Source organism: Excalfactoria chinensis, chromosome 3 (genome assembly GCF_039878825.1).
Source record: "Excalfactoria chinensis isolate bCotChi1 chromosome 3, bCotChi1.hap2, whole genome shotgun sequence".
Classification (NCBI taxonomy): Eukaryota; Metazoa; Chordata; class Aves; order Galliformes; family Phasianidae; genus Excalfactoria; species Excalfactoria chinensis.
The window spans coordinates 49,361,185-49,380,996 of NC_092827.1; the positions used below are offsets into that span (position 1 = coordinate 49,361,185).

The 19,812-nt window shown below is 41.5% G+C and overlaps 1 protein-coding gene across 1 annotated transcript in view; it reads right to left on the minus strand.

The window, feature by feature from the left end:
* Positions 1 to 6,759, minus strand: part of THEMIS (thymocyte selection associated) — a 75,894-nt gene extending 69,135 nt beyond the window's left edge. The window contains exon 1 of the mRNA XM_072333232.1: positions 6,669 to 6,759. Within this exon, the coding sequence (XP_072189333.1) occupies positions 6,669 to 6,759 (91 nt within the window). The remainder of the gene's footprint in view (positions 1 to 6,668) is intronic.
* Between the last annotated feature and the right edge of the window lie 13,053 nt (positions 6,760 to 19,812).

The window sequence follows — 19,812 nt, forward strand, 5'->3', positions numbered from 1 at the left end:
TTAGTCTTATTCATTTGCTTTGTGGCATTAATTTGACTTAAGGTAGCTTATTGAGATAGATGTTTAACAGTATATGTGCTTCGATAGACTGGGTTTAAGAAGATTGCATAAATCATGTTGCAGGGTCAGGCCAGAGTGTTGAGCATTACAGATAAAGCCCCAAACTGGCAACTTGTTTAAACACCTTACCCGCTGAGACCACTGCACACTGCCCCTCAGCCTATTACTGTCAGCCCAAGGGAGATGACTAGAATCAGTGAACCTGAACAAATGCCGCATTCCCTCATGCATAAGTCATGATGGGAAGAAAAGTTACTGAAAGAAAAAAAAATATCCCCCAGCAACCAAGCAACAGCACACAGGCAGAGACTTGTGTACTATGGGAAGTGTGTACCAGGACATTTTCTCTCTGCTTGTTTGCTGTAGTCATCCAGCTATCTTCCCAGAGCCTGTGTTTGTGAAAGCTATGGCGGTATTTTTATATGATGGCAGGTTGGCGCACATTGGAATATGGCTCCTTGCACCACAGACCTCCTGTTCCCACTCCCAGAGGCCTCCAACCCACTGCATAAAATCAGCACACAGGGGAAGGGCTGATCCCTGTACTGAAATAAGTCAGGCAATTTGGATATCCTTCCTGTCTCTTGTACCTTCAACAGAGAGGCCTGGAGCTGAATGTCAAGAAAAGAAATGCACATATGAATCCTCAAAACAGCTTTGCCCTCAGAGACAGCTACTGAGGGTCAGGTTTTTTGCACTGTATGTGGATGAGTCATCCTACTGAGGGCAGCAGCATGAATAAAATGAGCAATATTTGACCCATAAAAGTCAGGTTTCGTTCTCATATTGCATTCATTGAAAGGCACTTTCCTCCTTGTTCAGAATAAAAGATGTTTTTGAAGCAATCTGAGTAAGTACAGCAGAGTTTCAGTGGTACATATTAATAGAGAAAATTTATTGATATCTCTGACTACTGACCACAAAAGAGAATTCAAACAATCTGTTGTTCTTGTTCTACCCAGGGTTCACTTTCTCAAATGCTGAATCAAGAGGAAAGAAAATAACTATCTTCAAGGGAAGAAACCCTTCAATTTTCATGGACAGATTTGTCTTCTATCTCTGAAAAAAATGAGACAAATCAGTAAGAACAAACACTATACCACAAAGTTCTACAATTTCTTACACAGTTCTCCCCTTGGCATTGACTCATATGGGACTTCACCTAGCAAATGCACAGGTCATTTTCACTGATCTTCCATCTCCAAGAAATACAACCCTAATCATCTTCATCAAAACATTTCCAAACTGTCTAGCTGAGATGATGTGTGAGAACTGCTCTTTTAGTCAGTTTGCAACGTAGGGGTTAACAGGGTATTTGTTATTAATTGCACTGCTCTGCTAATGCCTAGCAGAACCCATGGCTCTTCTGCAAGGCTCTCAGAAGCTCACTCTGGAAAGAAGCTACTTCCCAGTAACAGAAGCAGAAAGGATGAAACTGATACTGCCACAGGTGTGGGTATGAGGTCAGCAAAAGAGAACCAAGAGAAACCACGAGTCTGACCATGTTCATATTCTTCATGGTCTGCGAGAGAGTTTTTAAATGGAGCAGTTCACATTAACCAAAGAAGGTGCACATCCCTTTGATTTCTGTTCAGCATTGCCCCTTGCAGCTGTCATGGAGCACTGAACAGCCTCATGGAGGGGAGAAAACCCACACCTGGCAATATCGGGCATCTTAGATATACAGAGGCACTAACTTTGGGTGTGCATGAGGCTGCTGAGATATCTCTTCTCACCACTTTGCCCCTGACGCACTCTTCAGACCCCAGGAGAAGGAACAGAGCTCAGAACTACATTTGCAGCCTCCTGCCTTGCTGCACCTCAGGCCAGTGGAGCTAGGGGCTGCTGGCTTAAAAAGATCTCTTCTCCCCATAGGCAGAACAAACAATATAAAACTTTCCTGATGAATTTCCATCATAGAGAGGAGGTGTTCTGGCGCTGCAATCTCTGAAACACATACTGCTTTGGAACAGTTGAAAAGAGATGAGGATCTACCAAGTCTCCCTGTACTGCGAAGAACTCCTGGTATCCTAATCCTATCACTGGTGTGAATATTTAGCTTTAGGGGAATAAAAATAAAAATTACTATGTGGGATTTCTTTTTAGATTTAGCAAAAGCTGGGAAGGTTGTGGGTAAAGAACACAGTTAGTGGTGAGAAACACCAACAGAATAGATGCCTTGAGCAGGCATTTTTCACAATTAAAATCTGACAAACTTTACTATCCTGCCAGTGGTTAACTTAAGCCTGCAGAATATTAAATTAAATTACCCATAAAATAATTATATCAGTATTGAAACAGACATAATTTTTTGCAACAGAAAGATGAAAGCTCATACTGTATGCCATCTGTAAAAATCAGTGGCCATACAGTACTTAGCTCACTAAGCATCAATATTTACTGAAATGTTCAAAGAAAGACATTCAATCAATCAAATCAGTTTCCAGTGGAGTTTCAGTAGTTTAATTTGTTAATAACATATTTTAAGGAGCTATTAAATTGTCATGTACTTCAGACTGCGCTACAGTTGCTTTCTAATCAGTGCTGATTACTAAGATATTTGTATCTGACAAATTTGCTTTCATCTTATAATCAGCCTTCCTGCTTCCTCCAGTAGTTTAGCAATTCGATTTCTGCAGCAGTGATATTATGAAAAGAACAGTGAACAGCAGAGTCCTAAACAGCTGCACTGAGTAATATCCCTGGGGCCGGCAGAACCACTCTCTCCCTTCATCGGTGTTTCTGTTTTCAGGGATGACAATAATTTCCCCACTTCTATATGGCCCATTGAGTGTGATGAATGAAAAGCACTTTAGAAAAGTTAGAACTATTACTAAAAACCCATCTTCCTGACTCTGCACAGTGTCAGTCGTAGACAGAAACTGCAGGCAGATGCTCTGATCCTACAGCACTGCTCTGGTAGAAGGAAAGGGCATGAAGAAGGTGGAAGCTTAAGCCAGCTCCTCAAATCTTGGCCATCCTTCCCAAGGAAAAATGGAGTAGGGCTTCAACTCACCCCTAAGTCTAAGCGTGGCATGAAAATGAGAGTGATGTTTCTTCTGGTTTTGTCTCAATAATGTAAAACATTACAGGAAACCCAACCCTTTGCTTCAAACCAGGGACAAAAAAGAGAACTGTTCCTCAGAGAGGTGTCTGGGGTGTAGCATTCACCACAAAAGGCAGCATGCCAATTGTTTTCAGCTTCTCTAGTACAAAATATTCTGAACTGAAACAGGATCTACACGGTCCTGTCCACTTGCAGTTTTGGGAGATATGGTTCAATAACAGCAGGAGAGACAGAGTTTTCATAGGCTGATACATAAACTAATGGTCAGCTCTTGCCTAAGGGCATCCAAATTCCTACTCTTACTCTGGATCCTGACTTTGTAGCTTATAATAAAAAGACTTCCCACTATGGAAAAAAGAAAAAGCTTCTCATCTTTACAAAGACCTGAAACATACTTTTCTTATGCTTGTAGAAGAACCAAAACTCACAAGTGCAGCAAGGCTGATTTGTAAGTCACATGCTTGTAAAATTGTTTAGACACAGATGCATTTTCTGCCAAATGCTGCTTCCAGATTGAGTAAATGAAGAGTTTCACCATCATGGCACCACAGAAAAATAGAGCATGAATTAAGCTTCACTGTCTCCTTACCAGCTATGTGGCAATTTATCAGATCATGACCTTTATCGGGTGGTTCCTGCAGCTTTGATTTGTCAGCTCTAATGGATTTATTAGATTATTATTTATTTTACTTACCACTCAGTGGTTTTAAAAAACTCTTGTGGTTTGGGTTATTTTGGAGTTTTGTTTTGTTTTGGTTTGGTTTGGTTTTTTGGGGGGGAGGGGAGGGAATAGAGCATCACATGTAGCTTTGTACAAGTTCATACCATCTTAAATTCTCATGCCATACAATTAGTCATCCTTTGTAATTGACCAGTTTCAGACAAACCCAGCAGCGTGATGCTTTCAAAATATATCTTCTTGTACAAATGCTCTGATTTGGTCCCTGCAACCATAGCAATAAATCTGTGTTTCTGTCAGGAGATGTGGCATTGCCCACACCATGATTACAGGTGTACTGCCTGCAGCACAAGAAATCAAAAGGGTCTGATGGAGGCAAGTGGCAGTCTGGCCAAGAAAGGACTTGGAAAGAGCTGTCCTAATGGAAATTCAGAGTGCACAAAGTGGCCCACTCTCCTGTTTAGCAATATAACAGGAGTCTCTCTCTGAAGCACTGCTCTTGCTTCAGAAAATGCAATATAAATCAGAATGCAATCACAGAACAGCATGCTCCCCCCTGCTGCAAGGCACAGATGGAAGTAAAGTGCTCCGGAAAGATGTGGTGCAGACAGCAGCTGAGGAAGGGAGGGAGAACTGGGGCAAGTTGACCATTTGTAGCCCTAGATCTCACAGATCTTTTAGACAAAGTGTCTCAGTGTCTTTAAGCCTCTCCTGAATAAAGGAAGGAGAGAGAAGAAACACTGCAAGCCTGTTAGTGGACATCAGTGAAGTCAAGAACTCTAAAATATTGGGACCCTATGCTGTGCATGGAAGGAAAGAGTTGAGCTGCACTTGTGCATCAGTCTAGCTTGCTATATATGCAAGATACACTGGCTGTGGAGTGGAGAAGAAAGCACTAAGAGCAAAGTACAGGAAAAGGTGGTGCTGCCAGGGCTGAAGAAGTAACAGAGCAACTAAAGGCCTCACCCTGCCAGTACTGATGTTCATGCGTCACTGTGGCATGTGCCACTCACTCTCCAGGTCAGGTAGTTCTTCTCTGAGACAGCTGCCAGCTAAGAGCCTCACACATCAGAGTGCACTGCTGCAGCATGGCCGGGGGGCTGTCCCTCCAAAGTCTGCTTTCCTCTTGGGCACCAGAGCCTACACAGCAATTGGAAACCTGTGCTGAAATACTCCATTCTCTAATGGTGTGGAGTTTTGCCACCCATCAGCAGCAGAATGCAAACTGTAGGGACTCAAAAACCTGCTGACTGTGGGGCTGCTACAGTTTTATTGTAGCATTTATACATATGTATCTCACAGTAATTTCAGTGTGTATACACACAGCATAGAATCACAGAATCATTAAGGTTGGAAAAGATCTCTAAAACAGTCTAGTCCAACCATCAGCCCACCATCATCGTGTCCACTATCCATGTCCCACAGTGCCACATCTACCTGTCTCTTGAGCACCTCCAGATGCATGCACATATTGCATTTATAGCTACTCAAATTCAAGGAAGTGATCTTCTAGTTTTACTTCAAATTCCACTATTCATCACTTAGGTAGCAGCAGCCTTATCACCAAGATTTTCATTTAGTTCCAGCTGAAAACAAGTTCTCAGGCCATTTTTAAAAATGCAATTTGAACAAGACATGAGTAAAAGTGAGGGAAGGCTAGAAAACCATATTTTCAAAGGCTTCTGGTAATTTTGGCCACATAAATCTCTCAGTGTGCCTTTTTGCATGCCAGTCCTATGCATCCCAGGCATGCTGTGCCTGCAGATGAAAAGTGCCCTTCCTGTTCTGCACCTCCCCAGGAGTGGAGAGAAAGATAGGCCCTGAAGCCCTGGCTCAGACTTTCCACAGCTGTAGCAAAGGGCAACTATGTCCCACTTCCTTCTCCTACAGAGCAGCATGGGGATTTTTGGATAAACATAAAGGTAGATATTATGGATTCTGAAGCTTAAGTTCATTTCATAAAGTCCCCTCTGTTTTACCTAGCGTAAGCCCAACTTTTCCTTCTTTCTTCTTTGTCAGGGAGGAATTTGTAACACCGTGCATAGTCCTGCCAGGGAGTTTATTTACACTGGGGCCTTGCTTAATCCCTCTGCAAACCATTGATCTGCAGTGACAGGCAGGTAACCTTCTCCCAGACCAATACATGGGCTTGACATGATGTTTCCACTGTCACTGTGTGCAGTCCATGCCTTTCTATGCTGTTTTTATACTGGGCTATGCTTGTGTACAAAATAGAGGCAAAAAGGTTGGTACTGCAGAGAAGTTCTGTGCTTTTTCAAAGCATGGACTGCAAACCTACCTATCAAAATATTACCCCGTTATGCTGCTGTCTGGCTCATAGGCATCCATTCATAATGGCACACACCCAATGTACCCTTAAACATGGGGCAAAATATCAGAAAAATGTTTTTCCTTATAATTTCCCACATTTGCTTAGAGTCTCTGTATTTCTTTACTTCAGAAACAGAGATTGCTGCTCCATGCCCATCCCAGGAGAGCAGAGCTAGTGTTAATGAATTAACCTCTGCATTGTGATTTGCCACTGCTGGATTGACGGCTCTGTGCCTGTGCAAAGCAAATTCATGACTCATTCCAGTACTCTTTCCAGAATATGATGATCTCTAACTACATCACCTTCCTCAAAGCTACAGAGAAGAGCAGATGTGCACCATACCAAAAACACTTCCAAAGCTATTGATGCTTATATTATTTTCTTCAAAAGAGAGAGAAAAATAAAGGGAAACTGCTAGGAAACAGGGCTGTCATTCTCCCTCTGCCTCTCGTTCTGCCTCTGCCTCCCAGGGAGGACACAATGTCCAAGATGAACTCAGAAAGCTGTGCCAGAAAGTACCCATCACTCACCTTCAAAATAGATGCCTGACTGGATTTGAAGGACCCTCGGAAGGGCTCTGGGGTCCAGAGAGTGAATGAATTTCTCCAGCGTAGATGCCATGATTGGCCACAAGGCAGCATGTGGTTTTGGCACTTGAAGGCCAGGGAGGATTTAGAAGCTGTAAGGCTTACAGCCTGATGTGTGCTGAGGCTGTGGGGTGGGGAGGAGTGGTGCAGGGAGGTACTTCTGCTTCTTTGACCTGCAGTCTGCTTCCTCTCTCAGCCGCAGACAGAGTGCTGTGATGTGGGGATGTCAAGATGGGATACTTGGCTCCACCAAACGATGTGGGCATCACTGTGGCTACTGGACTTGGGAGCAGGCAGGGGTATCCACCACAAAGCTCCGTCTCATTGATTGTGATTACTGGTTTGAGGCCTGGAAATATCAGCAAAATATTCTATGGAAAAAGACATTTAACACCTGCCCTGCCTAAGGTGGGGAAAAGGCATCACATCTGGGTGGGTTGAGGTTGGTTCTCTTTTTTCCCCTAGGAGAGTGGCAAAATAACTCAGTGTTTGTTATCTTCAAAACCACAAAGACCTTTTGAAGAGAAAAAATGAAACCATTTTGTTCTGATACTTTTTCTTCCTTAAGCACCGTATCTGGATTTGTGTTATAAAAATGGATTACGTGAGTTTGCCATGTAAATGGACATTAAAAGGTGATGTTGCTATGCAAAATGACCAAGATGTTTTATGTCATCAGTGAGTTGTGGGGATTCCAATTTGAGTTGCTGAAACCAGGAATTAATTTTAAGTGTCTGCTTTCCAATACAATGCAAAAATCCGACTACATTAAAGACAGATTCCAGCATTGGTTCCGCTGCTGCTGCTGAGAACCTTAATGAGTGCTGCTATTGAAGCAACAGAGCTTGGAAGAGTGAGACCATGTAGCAAACAAGTGGTAGAATCAAATCACCAGGAAAGCTGAAGTGTGTGCTTTCACGTTCCCCTTGCACCACTCTCATGCTGCACTGAGGTGTCAGTGAAAGCAGGAAGGATGTTAGACAAACTGGTAAGCGTGACAATAACCAACTGTTTATTTTCATGAACCTCTGAGGCTGTATTTCATGGTAAAATTCAGAGGAGATAATATAAGCTTTATTTTGTGTTCTACCTTGGCAAGCAGCACATAGCTTTTCACTCACTCCCACCCCTCCCAGTAGGATAGGGGAAAAGAATCAGAACAAAAAGGTAGAATTCATAGGTTGAGATAAAAACTATTTAGCAAAATAGAAAATAAAGGGATAAATAATAGTAATAATAATTACACACACGCATATATTTACAAAACAAGTGATGCACAACACAATTGCTTACCATCTGCTGATCAGTGCCCAGACATTCCTGAGCAGTGGTTGCCCCATCTCAGCCAATTCCTCTTAGTTTACAGTTTTTTCACATGGTGTCATACAGTACGGAATGTCCCCTTGGCCAAACTGGGTCAACTGTACTAGTTCTGTCCCCACTCATCTCCTTCTGCCCACCACCCCCTAGCTGGAAGAGTAGCACAAGAAGTTAAAAAACTGAAATGTCTTTGGTTTTGTACAGCACTGCTCAACAACAACTGAAACATCTGTGTGTTATCAACATTGTTTTTCTCCTGAAGCCAAAACACAAACCAGACATTATGAAGAAAATTGACTCTGCCCCAGCTGAAACCAGAGCAGCTTCCGCATATGTTAAAAACTCAAATGCTAAAAGAAAATGCTTTTGAGGTGCCAGTTAAGCTGGAATACTCAGAGAATTCACTAATTTAGTCTTAACAAATGTTGCTGTAGAGCATGTGAAAGAAGGTTTATAAGCAGGGAGATTGCAGGTGCAGAGCTTACTGTCATCAGTTGTTAATGCTGCAGGTGTTGCAAGCAAAACAAATAACAGGGTTTTAGGTTTATTAGTAAAAGGCAAGGTAGAGAATATGCAGATCCAACAACTCATCCGCTATTGTAACACCCAAAACTCCTCTCCTTTTCCCTCCCAACAACACGTGTGAAATTAAGCAAATAGCTTTGATCTGGGAGAGGGTTGGGGAAATCATACAGGTTCAGTGGTAATTGAAAGACCAACTGTAAAAAGCTGATAGTTCCAGGGTCCAACTAGGACTGCATGCATAATCTTTAAGCACATAAAAATGTCCTACTGAAATAGCTGAAACTACTCATGTTTCAATAGAATATTTTCATATGTAGAAAAATTATGTACACAACACCAGTGAATCAAAGCCAATTTTCTGCATGTACATGCTCCTGAGGTTGTCATGGCTCCTGTCAGTGCCAAGAACTTGGCTTTACCTCTTCATATTGTTTTGGTCTGTGGATAAAGAGCCCTTGGAGCCATTTTTACTGTTCCTGAATTCACTTGTATTTCAAACTCTTCAGTTTGTTAAGACTGCCAGAAACACAAAAGCCATTTAACATGAGCTGCAAAGGCACATACAAATTAATAACTGTTGTTGAAATCACTCAAAACCAACAGAGCAAGAGCACTAGCTCATATGGGTTTTGTGTAAGATAAATAGGCACAAAACCTGCTGTAGGCTGACAAATCCAGCAGTACAACAGCAGTGAGGCTACCACAGCTCCATGTCCCCAGTACAGCAGCTCATGTCCCCAGCAGGCACACACACACCTAAAAACAAATACATTGTCTGCTACAGAGCTCAACTCAAAAACACAATCACAAGAGCACCAACTGCCTCACTTTTATCTCCTATAGTGGGATCACCCCCAACCCTCCCTGGGATGTTCTGGAGGACTCCTAGCAGGATCTCTTTTCTCTGAGGTATTATTTGGGTTCTTAGCTGCTGTTGTGCCACTCTGCTTCCTCCTGTAGGCAGATGAGCCCTCAATGGGCTGATGGCCTTCCTGTCCACACCTGGGAATACCCAGGTAGGATACTTCTGTACTCCTTTGTGTGTGTGGAGAACAGCTCTTTGTCACACAGCCTAACAAAACTAACTCGGGGTGCAACCCCAGTCAGGAATACTACCCACTGCTCACATGTTACCTGAGGAATCTTAATGTCTATTAGTAACAAGTGTGGTTCTCCCAAATACCTTGCAGGAGCTTTTTCCAGTCTGATGTGTGATGGAAAGTGCTGAGAAAAATAATTCACCACCTCCTATATATTCTTCATCCCAGAAAGGAAGATTGCCACATCATCATCATGTACTGCTGGTAAAAATGGGGGAGGTGAGCTACTGAAGATTAAATATTCAGGATTTTGTTCTGCTTCAGTACTAAAGATAAAGACAAGCTGGAGAAAAATACATATAGACTATACCGAGAAGAGCCAAAATATGGGACCATTCTTCTCATACAGAAAGAACCTATGTCCCAAACCTATCCTTACCACAGCTATTTCTCTGAGCTATTGTTTTTTGAATAAAGAACATATGGGGACCTCCTTGTTGCCTGTGTAGTCTAGCAGTCTGTAGGCAAGATTTGGTTTGGCCACTCCATCCTCTCAGCTCCCCAGTGGGATATTTTTACTGGTAAACATAGATATATTTGACTTCCTGATTTCCAGGAAGCCAATGCAGTATTTGAGGTTTGCAAATAAAACCAGTTCCAAACCTGTGAAAGTTTGTGGTTGTTTTTGTTTTCTAAACTCAGACCAATCTCCTGATAAATGCAGCCATTAGTTGAGCAGCTTGAAGAGAATCTTTGAAATGGTTCAGTAAATATGAAACCAGGCATTATATCTGCAGGAAGATATGCCCCACTTACAGTTTATAAACACAAGGGAAGCATATTTGCTATTTGAGCTGGCAGAACTATAATTCCAAAGAGTAGGATGCTCTAGGGAAACTGGGAACAGCCAAGACCTCGAAGGCAGCTGTGAGTAAGGTTGTACTGAATGGTTATGCTGCCTTTTGAATCAAGGTATGGAAGAAGTTCTCCCAAGGGAACAAATGGACACTTGGATGTCATATTTGTATGCGTACAAATATACTTCAGCATTCCTACTTCTACATGCAGTCTCTGCTCATACTCCTCTTGAGATGAGTCAGTTTGGGTAGAGGACTTTTTTATTCTTGAGATAGCAAGATCCTGCTGAAAATTGAAAGAAGGCTCTGTGTTAAAACTCAAAGATGGTTAAGCCCAGAAACGTATAGTATTTCACTATCAATTGAAACCCACAGACGAAAAATAAAATTTAATCTTCTAAAGACATTATCTTGCTCCACTCCAAGATGCTGGACTTGGTGCAAAATGATTGGGGTGCATTAAAAAGAGCATGTCCAGCAGGTTGAGGGAGGTGATCCTTCCCGTCTACTCTGCCCTGGTGAGGCCTCATCTGGAGTATTGTGTCCAGTTCTGGGCTCTCCAGTACAGAAAAGATGGGGATCTCTTGGAAAGAGTCCAGAGGAGGGCCACAAAGATAGTGAAGGGCCTGGAGCATGTGAAGAAAGGCTAAGTGAACTGGGTCTGTTTAGCCTTGAGAAAAGAAGACCGAGAGGGGACCTGATCCAGGTCTATAAATATCTGAGGTGTGGGGTGCGAAGTGGCAAGGCCAGAATCTTTTCATCCATGTGTGGAGAAAGGACAAGGGGAAACGGCCAGAAACTGGAGTATAGGAAGTTCTGCACGTATGTGCATGAGAACTTCTTTACGGTGAGGGTGACAGAACACTGGAACAGGCTGCCCAGGGGGGTTGTGGAGTCTCCTTCTCTGGAGATATTCAAGACCCGCCTGGACGCCTACCTGTGCGACATGGTGTAGGGAGCCTGCTTTGGCAGGGGGGTTGGACTCGATGATCTCTAGAGGTCCCTTCCAACCCCTACAATTCTGTGATTCTGTGATTCTGTGACTGAAAAATCCTAAAGCCTTCACAAGGCAGGCAGTCACCCCAATAGATTATGATGGCTCCTGCCTTTAAAATCCTAGAACATTTTAATGTCCTGTGATTACATTGTGAACCTTATGTTTCCAAGGACTACATTTTGGGTTCTTTGACATTTCTTTGCAGCTTGGCAGAGAGATCTTAGATGTTCCCTTCATATGAAATTTAAATGGCTTAGCAGGTGTGAACAAAAGCCTGTAAGTAAAATCTCACAAGCCTAGAGGGTTGTTTGCTAATGTTTGACTCCAGTGAACGGTCTATTGAAGAACTAGGATCCCCTAGTGCTTTTAAAAGTACTGAAGCACATGTACACGTATTACATTTTGAAAAATTGTAAGTTTTTGGCTGACTGTGCTTACGGACTGAACAATAATAACCCATGGGTATTTTTCACATTTTATTGAGCAATTCTGTACCTTTGGGAGTCAGAAAGGTTTTTCATTATTTTAATATGGGTTAGTAGAGGTTCTCAATAAGGAGGTGTTTTTGCTTTCAGTTGGTTGTAGCAGTGTGTATGAATTTGACACTCACAACCCTGAGATGTTCATGTGTTGCACAGGCAGGCAGCTCCAATGATTCCCTCATCCACAGGCAGTTATTAATTAATGCTGCTTCCTCTTATAAATATGTTAAGAGGATTGATTTATAAGTTTTTATTAAGTACACTGAAGATGAAGTAGAATGCAAAAGATAACAGTAGGAATTCTGGGGCTTTCCAATACAAAGAGGAATCTGTGAAAATTTTTACACAGAATGAGCCATACAGATTATCTCCAATTAGCGGTGCCACTGTTTATTTAACAGTGCAGCATGTAAGATTGGTATCCACTTGGGAATATTAGATGTGTATATATGGCATCACAGTGTAAGATCTATTAAAAAATCCAACTCAGTTTTCCAGTGGCTAAGCAAATATTAAGCACTTTGGCCTCTAATTTCCATACTCAGTTTGAGGCATCGTTTTGCCTCAAAGAAAAGACCTGAAGCAGACAAATCACAACTTACCCTGAGCTACATGGAATGTCTAGGGGAAAGCCATGGATTGTGTCCAAAACCCAACTTGAGCACAGTCAACACAGAACTAGGCAAAAGGAAAAAATCCCAAACCATCAGACCCACACAGCTCAGCAAACTCCATTAAATATCTGGTTTCTGCTGATTGCTGATTTCTGGGGAGAAAGAGAAAGGAAGGTGCCTAAACAAGGGGAAAAAAAAAACCAACACACACACACACACACAAAACACATCAGTTTTGAGGAAAAGTATAGTTCCATTAAAGATTTAGTTCAGGAGGAAAAATTACTTGAGATATCTTCAAATTACAAAAAGTGTTTTGAAATATGTTTGGCATATCTTCAATGCATTTTTGACAGCTGGAGACATGTTGGAGAAATTTTTTGAATTAATTTTAAATATCACTCTCTCCCTTTGTGATTCCTTGAGTGGGGTGTGCTGTAATTTATTTTTAAAGAGGCGACGTAGGTTTCTAGATGCTGCTAAAGGAATCCAAAATACAATTTTTGCACCCTGACACTCTTCAAAGAAAAGGACAGTGAATTCATTTAAATACATTTGTGAGAGATTGATTCACCCAATGGAATTTACACGTCTCCTTTCACTAATTATTCCTGAAGTTTCACATATCAACTGACAATTTTTTAACAGATGAGAAAGAAAGCAGTTTGACTTTTTCTGACAGCAAAGAGCTTAACAGAGCTAGAATGTAAACTGGCACCTCACCCTCCTTGCCTCTCTAATGTCTACGTTACAGGAAGAAAGAGCGCTAACAACTCCTTTTTATGTGAGTGTTAGAATCCAGAGTTTAGTCTAAATAGACGTGAAAGAAAAGCAGAAAAACATCTATTTTAATAATGGTTACCTTGCATTTTTTTGTCTTCTTTAATATTTATCTTAAATGACATCCTTGTTGTGTTACTTTCAAATTAATAATAAAGTGGTGGTATTGAACATGTTTGCCCATTTTTATTCGAACAGAAATATCAACTGCCATTCTAAAATACCTACAAAAACAAGCATTTCTCTCTTTTTTTTTCTTTTTCTTTTTTAACCACAAATAAGAGCACTTCTGAAAAAGGTACACAGATACAGTCTGCCAAGCACACAATTTTATTGGCCTGATTTTGGAAACAGCTTCAGAAAGTCGGAGAACAATCTTAATTGCAATTACTTCCGCTCTGTTTATGAAGTTGAGTCTAAGAGCAAATTGTTTCTGCAGCAAAATTGGGTGTTCAAAGAATCAAGACTCCATGTAAAATGCAGTTAACACTTGCCAACATATCACTTAAATTGATTCTAATTTTCTACCTTTTTTGAGGCACTTATATTACCCTGCCGCAAGGCATTTTGGCTATCATTATTATTTTCACATATGAAAGATTGGTTGCATTTGATGCTTAACTGGTCTGCACCAATGGCCCTCTTCCAGGCGTCCTTTGCTCCTTCTTACGAAGAGGCATTATAAAGATTCAGTAATTGGTTGGACCTCTTTCTTTTTCTTTCCTTTATTATTTGTTTGTTTATTTCGAAATTTATAGGAGAATGGAACACAGGCAAAAGCATTTTAAGAAGCCCAAGAGAGCTGTGGGAAAACTAAGATTTTTATTAAAGAAAGGCCAGAGGGTGAATTTATTGGAAGAGGCAGCCAGGCTTTAAGGCTGGCACCTGCCAGGGTTTTAGCCCTTGGGAGAAGAGAGCACCCAGGGAGTTCTCAGTCTCTCCTCACCGCTCCTCATGCCCAGGGGCAGTAAGGTTGGAGGACAGGACGTGTCTGTATTTTGGCACAGACACAAATACAACAATTCCATTGTTTGTGTCACATGTTTGCTTTTCTTACTTATCAGTCACAAAGTTTTCTGCTTTCAGGAAAGAGTGAAGTTAAATATGTACTAGTTCTTAAAAAAATAAAAAGAGGGAATAAAGTGCACTAAAAAAAAAAAAAAAAAAAAAAAAAAAAAAAAAAAAAAGCTATTAAATAAAAAAGCCTGGGTCCAGCAGTCCAGCATAAGCAACATATATTTGCTTCCCATCAAGCATAAAAAAGTGCTCCCCTCTTTTCCTCTTCCAGACCTATTTCTATTTCTCCCTTCCCAAGAGCAGAATGTCGTCTTCTCCTGCCTGCCTGATACCATTAACATGGTCAGAGCCATCACCAAAAGCACCCTAACTTCCTCAGTGATGGTACACATTTAGTTCCCTACCTCACACAAGGGGAAAACACTCTTGATGGCTGCTAGCTAGCATCTTTTCCAATGCTCCCTAAGTCCTCACCATATTTGTGACAGGTTACAGCAAATAGGGAGAGCACTAACAAAGCAAGCTTTTCACTGCAAAAAATTAAGCATTTAGAGCTGCAAAACAAATGTACTTCCTTCCTGAACTGTTCAATGAGACTGCCTTTCCAGCTATGGAGGAGGAAAGGGCATAGAGGCTCTTCACCAAAACATGATATAAAAGGATTGTAAAATATATTTATTTTTTTCTTAAAGAATCAATAGGCAGTATTTATTTGTAGCTTCTCTAGAAGCCCTTCTAGAACTTCTCTCATGTTTTAGCCTTTTCCTATAAAAATAATCAATCTGGATTCTTCGTCATTTTCTCACCTGTCTTTTCCACATTTCCAAAATTAAACATCTCATTGCTTCTCATCTAGAGCCGTAACTTACTGAGAAGCATATACTACATTCATTTCTTGTTATAGGCAGTACTGCCATATGAACATATGTTATAACCCTGTCAAAGCCCTCTTACCTTATACTTCTCCACAAATTACTTTTAAATTATCTAAGATAATCTGTAAGGAAACATCCTGGGGCTCTCATGCTGGACTTTAAGTCTTTCTGCCAGCCTTTCATCTTGCTTTCAGTTTGTTACATCTACATTTGTTTGGCATCCAAGAGCATTTGTGACCCTTGGGCATTCCTTCAATGTGTTCCTAGCACATGTTCTCCTGGGTAAAGCATACAGCACAGCAGTTGGATCCCTCTCTTCACTATAATGCTAGAGACCCTGAGCCAGAGGGTGCCGAGATCCCATGAGGCCCTGCAGCATCCCAGACCTTCTGGTGCTGACCACATTGTGAGTTCTAACTAACAGCCGGCACAAATAGACAGATTCATTTTGAAAAATGAAAGACTACAGCTCCCTTCGCATCTCTCTGAAGAATGTATTTATAAATGTGCTCGTAGCTTTACGTCAACAAATTAATTCAAACAGACTTCCCACATCTAAAGGATGAAATCTGGAAAGCTGTCATTTACACCAGAGTCCATCTTACAAACAACAGAATAACATATTCTGATCATTTCTTTTCTGCATTCAATTCTCCACTCATCTACAGAAATCAGTATGGTCAAAGGCAAGTTTTTTCAAGGAAGATATAATATATCACATAAGAGAAAGTACCTAAAAGACTGTAAGAAAACATACAATTCAAATACTTGAACTCTTCATAGGATAATAAAATAAAATTAAAGCAAGCAGAGTTTCACAAAAAATCAGCCCAAAGGTTGAACGAATATTCACTGATTCGCTGATACCTGTCTTTAACACACAGTTGAGGATTCTGTACAGCTTCTTGAAATAAGCACGTAAGCAGATCCCTCTGTTCATCCAACCTGCCCTATGATGGGCACTTCTCAGTATGTCATATCCTGGGGTCAGCCTCTTCATTTGGTTGGGTAGTAGTGAAAAGAGCAATCAGCTCGAGAGATGCTTCTAAGTTGGGATGCCTCAACTTACATTGGACAGCTGTGGTTTTCCTCGACCTCTTTATGTCTGAATTCTGTTCAGAAGCAATGTGTTTCAACCCAGGACCATGGCAAATAGATGAGAGCACCTATTTCAGCTTCCACACCTACACCAGCTATAGTTACATTATTGGAAGGTGCATGTGTGGGAATTATTTATTTATTTTTTCCACAATCCCTTCACTAGTTAGAAGTTTTATTTCAAAACTGCTTAACTGTAGCATAATCCAGCAACTGGATTATGGTTGTACCATACACACCAGAATACACATGGCCAGATATCTGTATTTCCTGTCCCTTAACCTAAAATCATCTACTGAGTTAACTGATCTTTCCCATACATATCTAAATAAATCGTTTTCTTCAATGAAACATACTTCAGCTCATCACTAACTAAACCATTCTTTGCACAGCTTCACATTGCTTTTAAAGCCCACAGACCTTTCAAGAACAGGAAAGCAGCAGGATTTTCCACCTCCCCCACCTGCCCCAACAAAGGAACAGAAGTGAAGTTGCAGTTGTAACACTTTGTAATTAAGTTTCTGTTATCCAGTTTAACACACTCACCAGACTTTAAATTACAAACAGTAAGAAGTTTGCTTTCAGGGGCACAAACTGATCTTACGTAATGTAGGAGCTTGAGATTCACTGTGTCCAGCCATTTAGTGCAAATTTGAAACTATTCCTTGAAACCTTTTCTACCAAAAGGTCAAAATGAATTGTGGAAATAACATTATGTCCTATCCCTGCTGGCTTTGGCTTGTGTAAAGATGTAGAAGATAAAGAAAGCGCAGAGGAGCTAAAAACAGTAGAGAAATCATAAACTGAAAAACCAAAATTAAGCAACATAAACCATACTTTGAAAAGGGCAGGATCCACTTGCTGGGTTCCAGTCAGGTACTAAAGCCACTGGAAGAAGAGTAAAACCCGAGTAGATATAAGGAGTTATATTATTCTGAAACCCACAAAAGATTAATATTTGTTCTTCTTAAATGTTTGTGTGGTCTTTGACAACTCTAGAAAAAATACCTCCCTGAGAAACTTGTGGTAATGAGCAAGCTCAGCTCCTCATGATACTGCAATGACTTGCTGTATGACCAAGTAGGTGTTGAAGACCTAAAAGTAGAGAAAGAGAAAATGTAGGTTTATATCATTAATAAATTGTCATGTTTTATCCTCTTCTTTTCAGGGCTACCTGCTTGTTCAACTTTTATTTTGGTGCACTGGACTGTAAATGCAAGTAATCAAATTGCAGGGGCACATGCTCCTTCCCCATGTGAACTCCATCACTTTCCCCAGACACTGAGTAGTGTATGACCCTGAAGCTATTATTTCCTTTACCAAACTGGCATATGTTTTCAAGACAGAATCACAGAATCACAGAATCACCCAGGTTGGAAGGGACCTCAAGTATCATGAAGCTCCAACCCCCCAGTCTGGCAAGGCCACCAAACTTCCATGTTTACTAGATCAGGTTGCCCAGGGTCCCATCCAACCTGGCCTTGAACACCTCCAGGGACAGGGCATCCACAACCTACCTGGGCAGCCTGTTCCAGGACCTCACCACTCTCCTAGTAAAGATCTTTGCTCTAACATCCAACCTAAATCTTCCCTCTTTCAACCTAAAACCATTTCCCCTTGTCCTACTATTATCGGCCCTTTCAAAGAGTTTACTCCCCTCCTGATTATAGGCACCCTTCAGGTATGAAAGGCTGCAATGAGGTCACCCCGCAGCCTTCTTTTCTCCAGGCTGAACAAGCCCAGCTCCCTCAGCCCGTCTTCATTGGGGAGGTGCTCCAACCCCCTGATCATCTTCGTGGCCTTCCTCTGGACCCTTTCCAACAGCAATCTGTCTTTCTTGTACTGAGGGCTCCATACCTGGACACAGTACTCCAGATGGGGACTCACAGGAGCAGAGTAGACAGGGACAATCCTATCCCTGCTGGCCACCCCTCTCCTGATGGAGCCCAGGATACCATTTGTTTTCCGAACTGTAAGAGCACACTGCTGGCTCATGTTAAGTTTCTCATCCATCAGGACTCCCAGGTCCTTCTCTGCTGAGCTGCTCTCAAGTACTACTCCTCCCAGTCTGTACAGGTGACACTCAGAATTCCTCACCTCTCTGAAACCTTCCTTTACAATCGCTCCTCTCAGGCTGTGGTCAAGCAGCTGCGCTTCAGCAGGTTCTCCCAAAATGCTTCCTCTTTCACCCACAAGCCTCGAATTCGGTTTAATTTTCTCAGAGTTTACATTTTCTTTTTCAAAGAAAGGGAGAGCAAAACAGAACTAACATTATGTAGCTTGCTCAGAAAGTAATGCCTTCAGAGTTTCCCTGCCAACTACAGCAAATACAAAGAGCACAACAACACTATTAGATAGAGAAAACTCTCAGCTACAAAACACTGTTTTTCAACATTGTCATCACTTCTAGCTATGCATTTTTGCCAACCAAAACCTTGCATGCTGCGCTCCTGAAAATGCACATGTCCATCCAGAACATGGCTTTTCTTTCACATCGTTGTTGCCACTACTGAAACACAGTACACATTGCCTCACTGTGATAGCATCCACTGTTTGGCCACATTTGGGTCTTGATTAAGAGCAGAGTAGGAGCTGATTATCCCGTGGAATCATTCTTGACCTATAACTTAGTGTCAAATTTAGTCTGTTCATCTGTTGCTTGTCCAGAAAACTAAGATACAGATTATCTGAATGATCACGGCATCATAATGTTGTTTTCTCCTCATTTTCTTGATGAATGATGAGAACTATGGTAGCACAAACATTGCACTTCATGGGTTTCAAGGCTATTAACTACCTGAGTCCAAATACTGAGTGGAGAGAGTGGAGGTCATTGGCCATGAAATGAGGTGTATGAACTGCTCCTCAAGTCTCTTGACTCTCCTAAGCCCATTTGGGAGGGATTTTTCTTTTGTTCATGCTTTGATTTGTCCCTTGCTGAAGGAGCTGCTCACATAAACTACACATTCCTTATCTTGGTATCGTCCCTTACACAGTGACACATATCACGTGTTCAACGTTGCTTGATCACAGCCACAACACTCATTCAGAATCTGAAAATTTTTCACTAACTGACGAGTTCAGAACTTTTTATTCTTCCATTTCCTATCTGTAGCCTTTTGGGGAAGTCCCCATTTTGTCTCTGTTCTTACACTCTTCATCCTGTCAATGCCACATCCAAAACCTACGCTGCTGCTCAAACAACTGTAGAATGAGGTTCCTATCCTCTTGCTGGCCCCAGCCCGTTCACAGGTTACCTCTTTCTCTTTCACAAAGACTACAAATCCCCTTATGAAAAAGCATTGCAGTTCCTCCTTGAAAGCAATATAGCACCTATCATATCTGTGCAGCCTCCCTGTATTTTGAGCAAAGGGACTGCTGTGGGCTGTGACTGACTACTTAAAGGACTATCATCTTAGAAAGGCTTTGCATTAAGCGAGACTATTATTTGAAGCAAACAAGTACCTGAAAGGAACGCATGC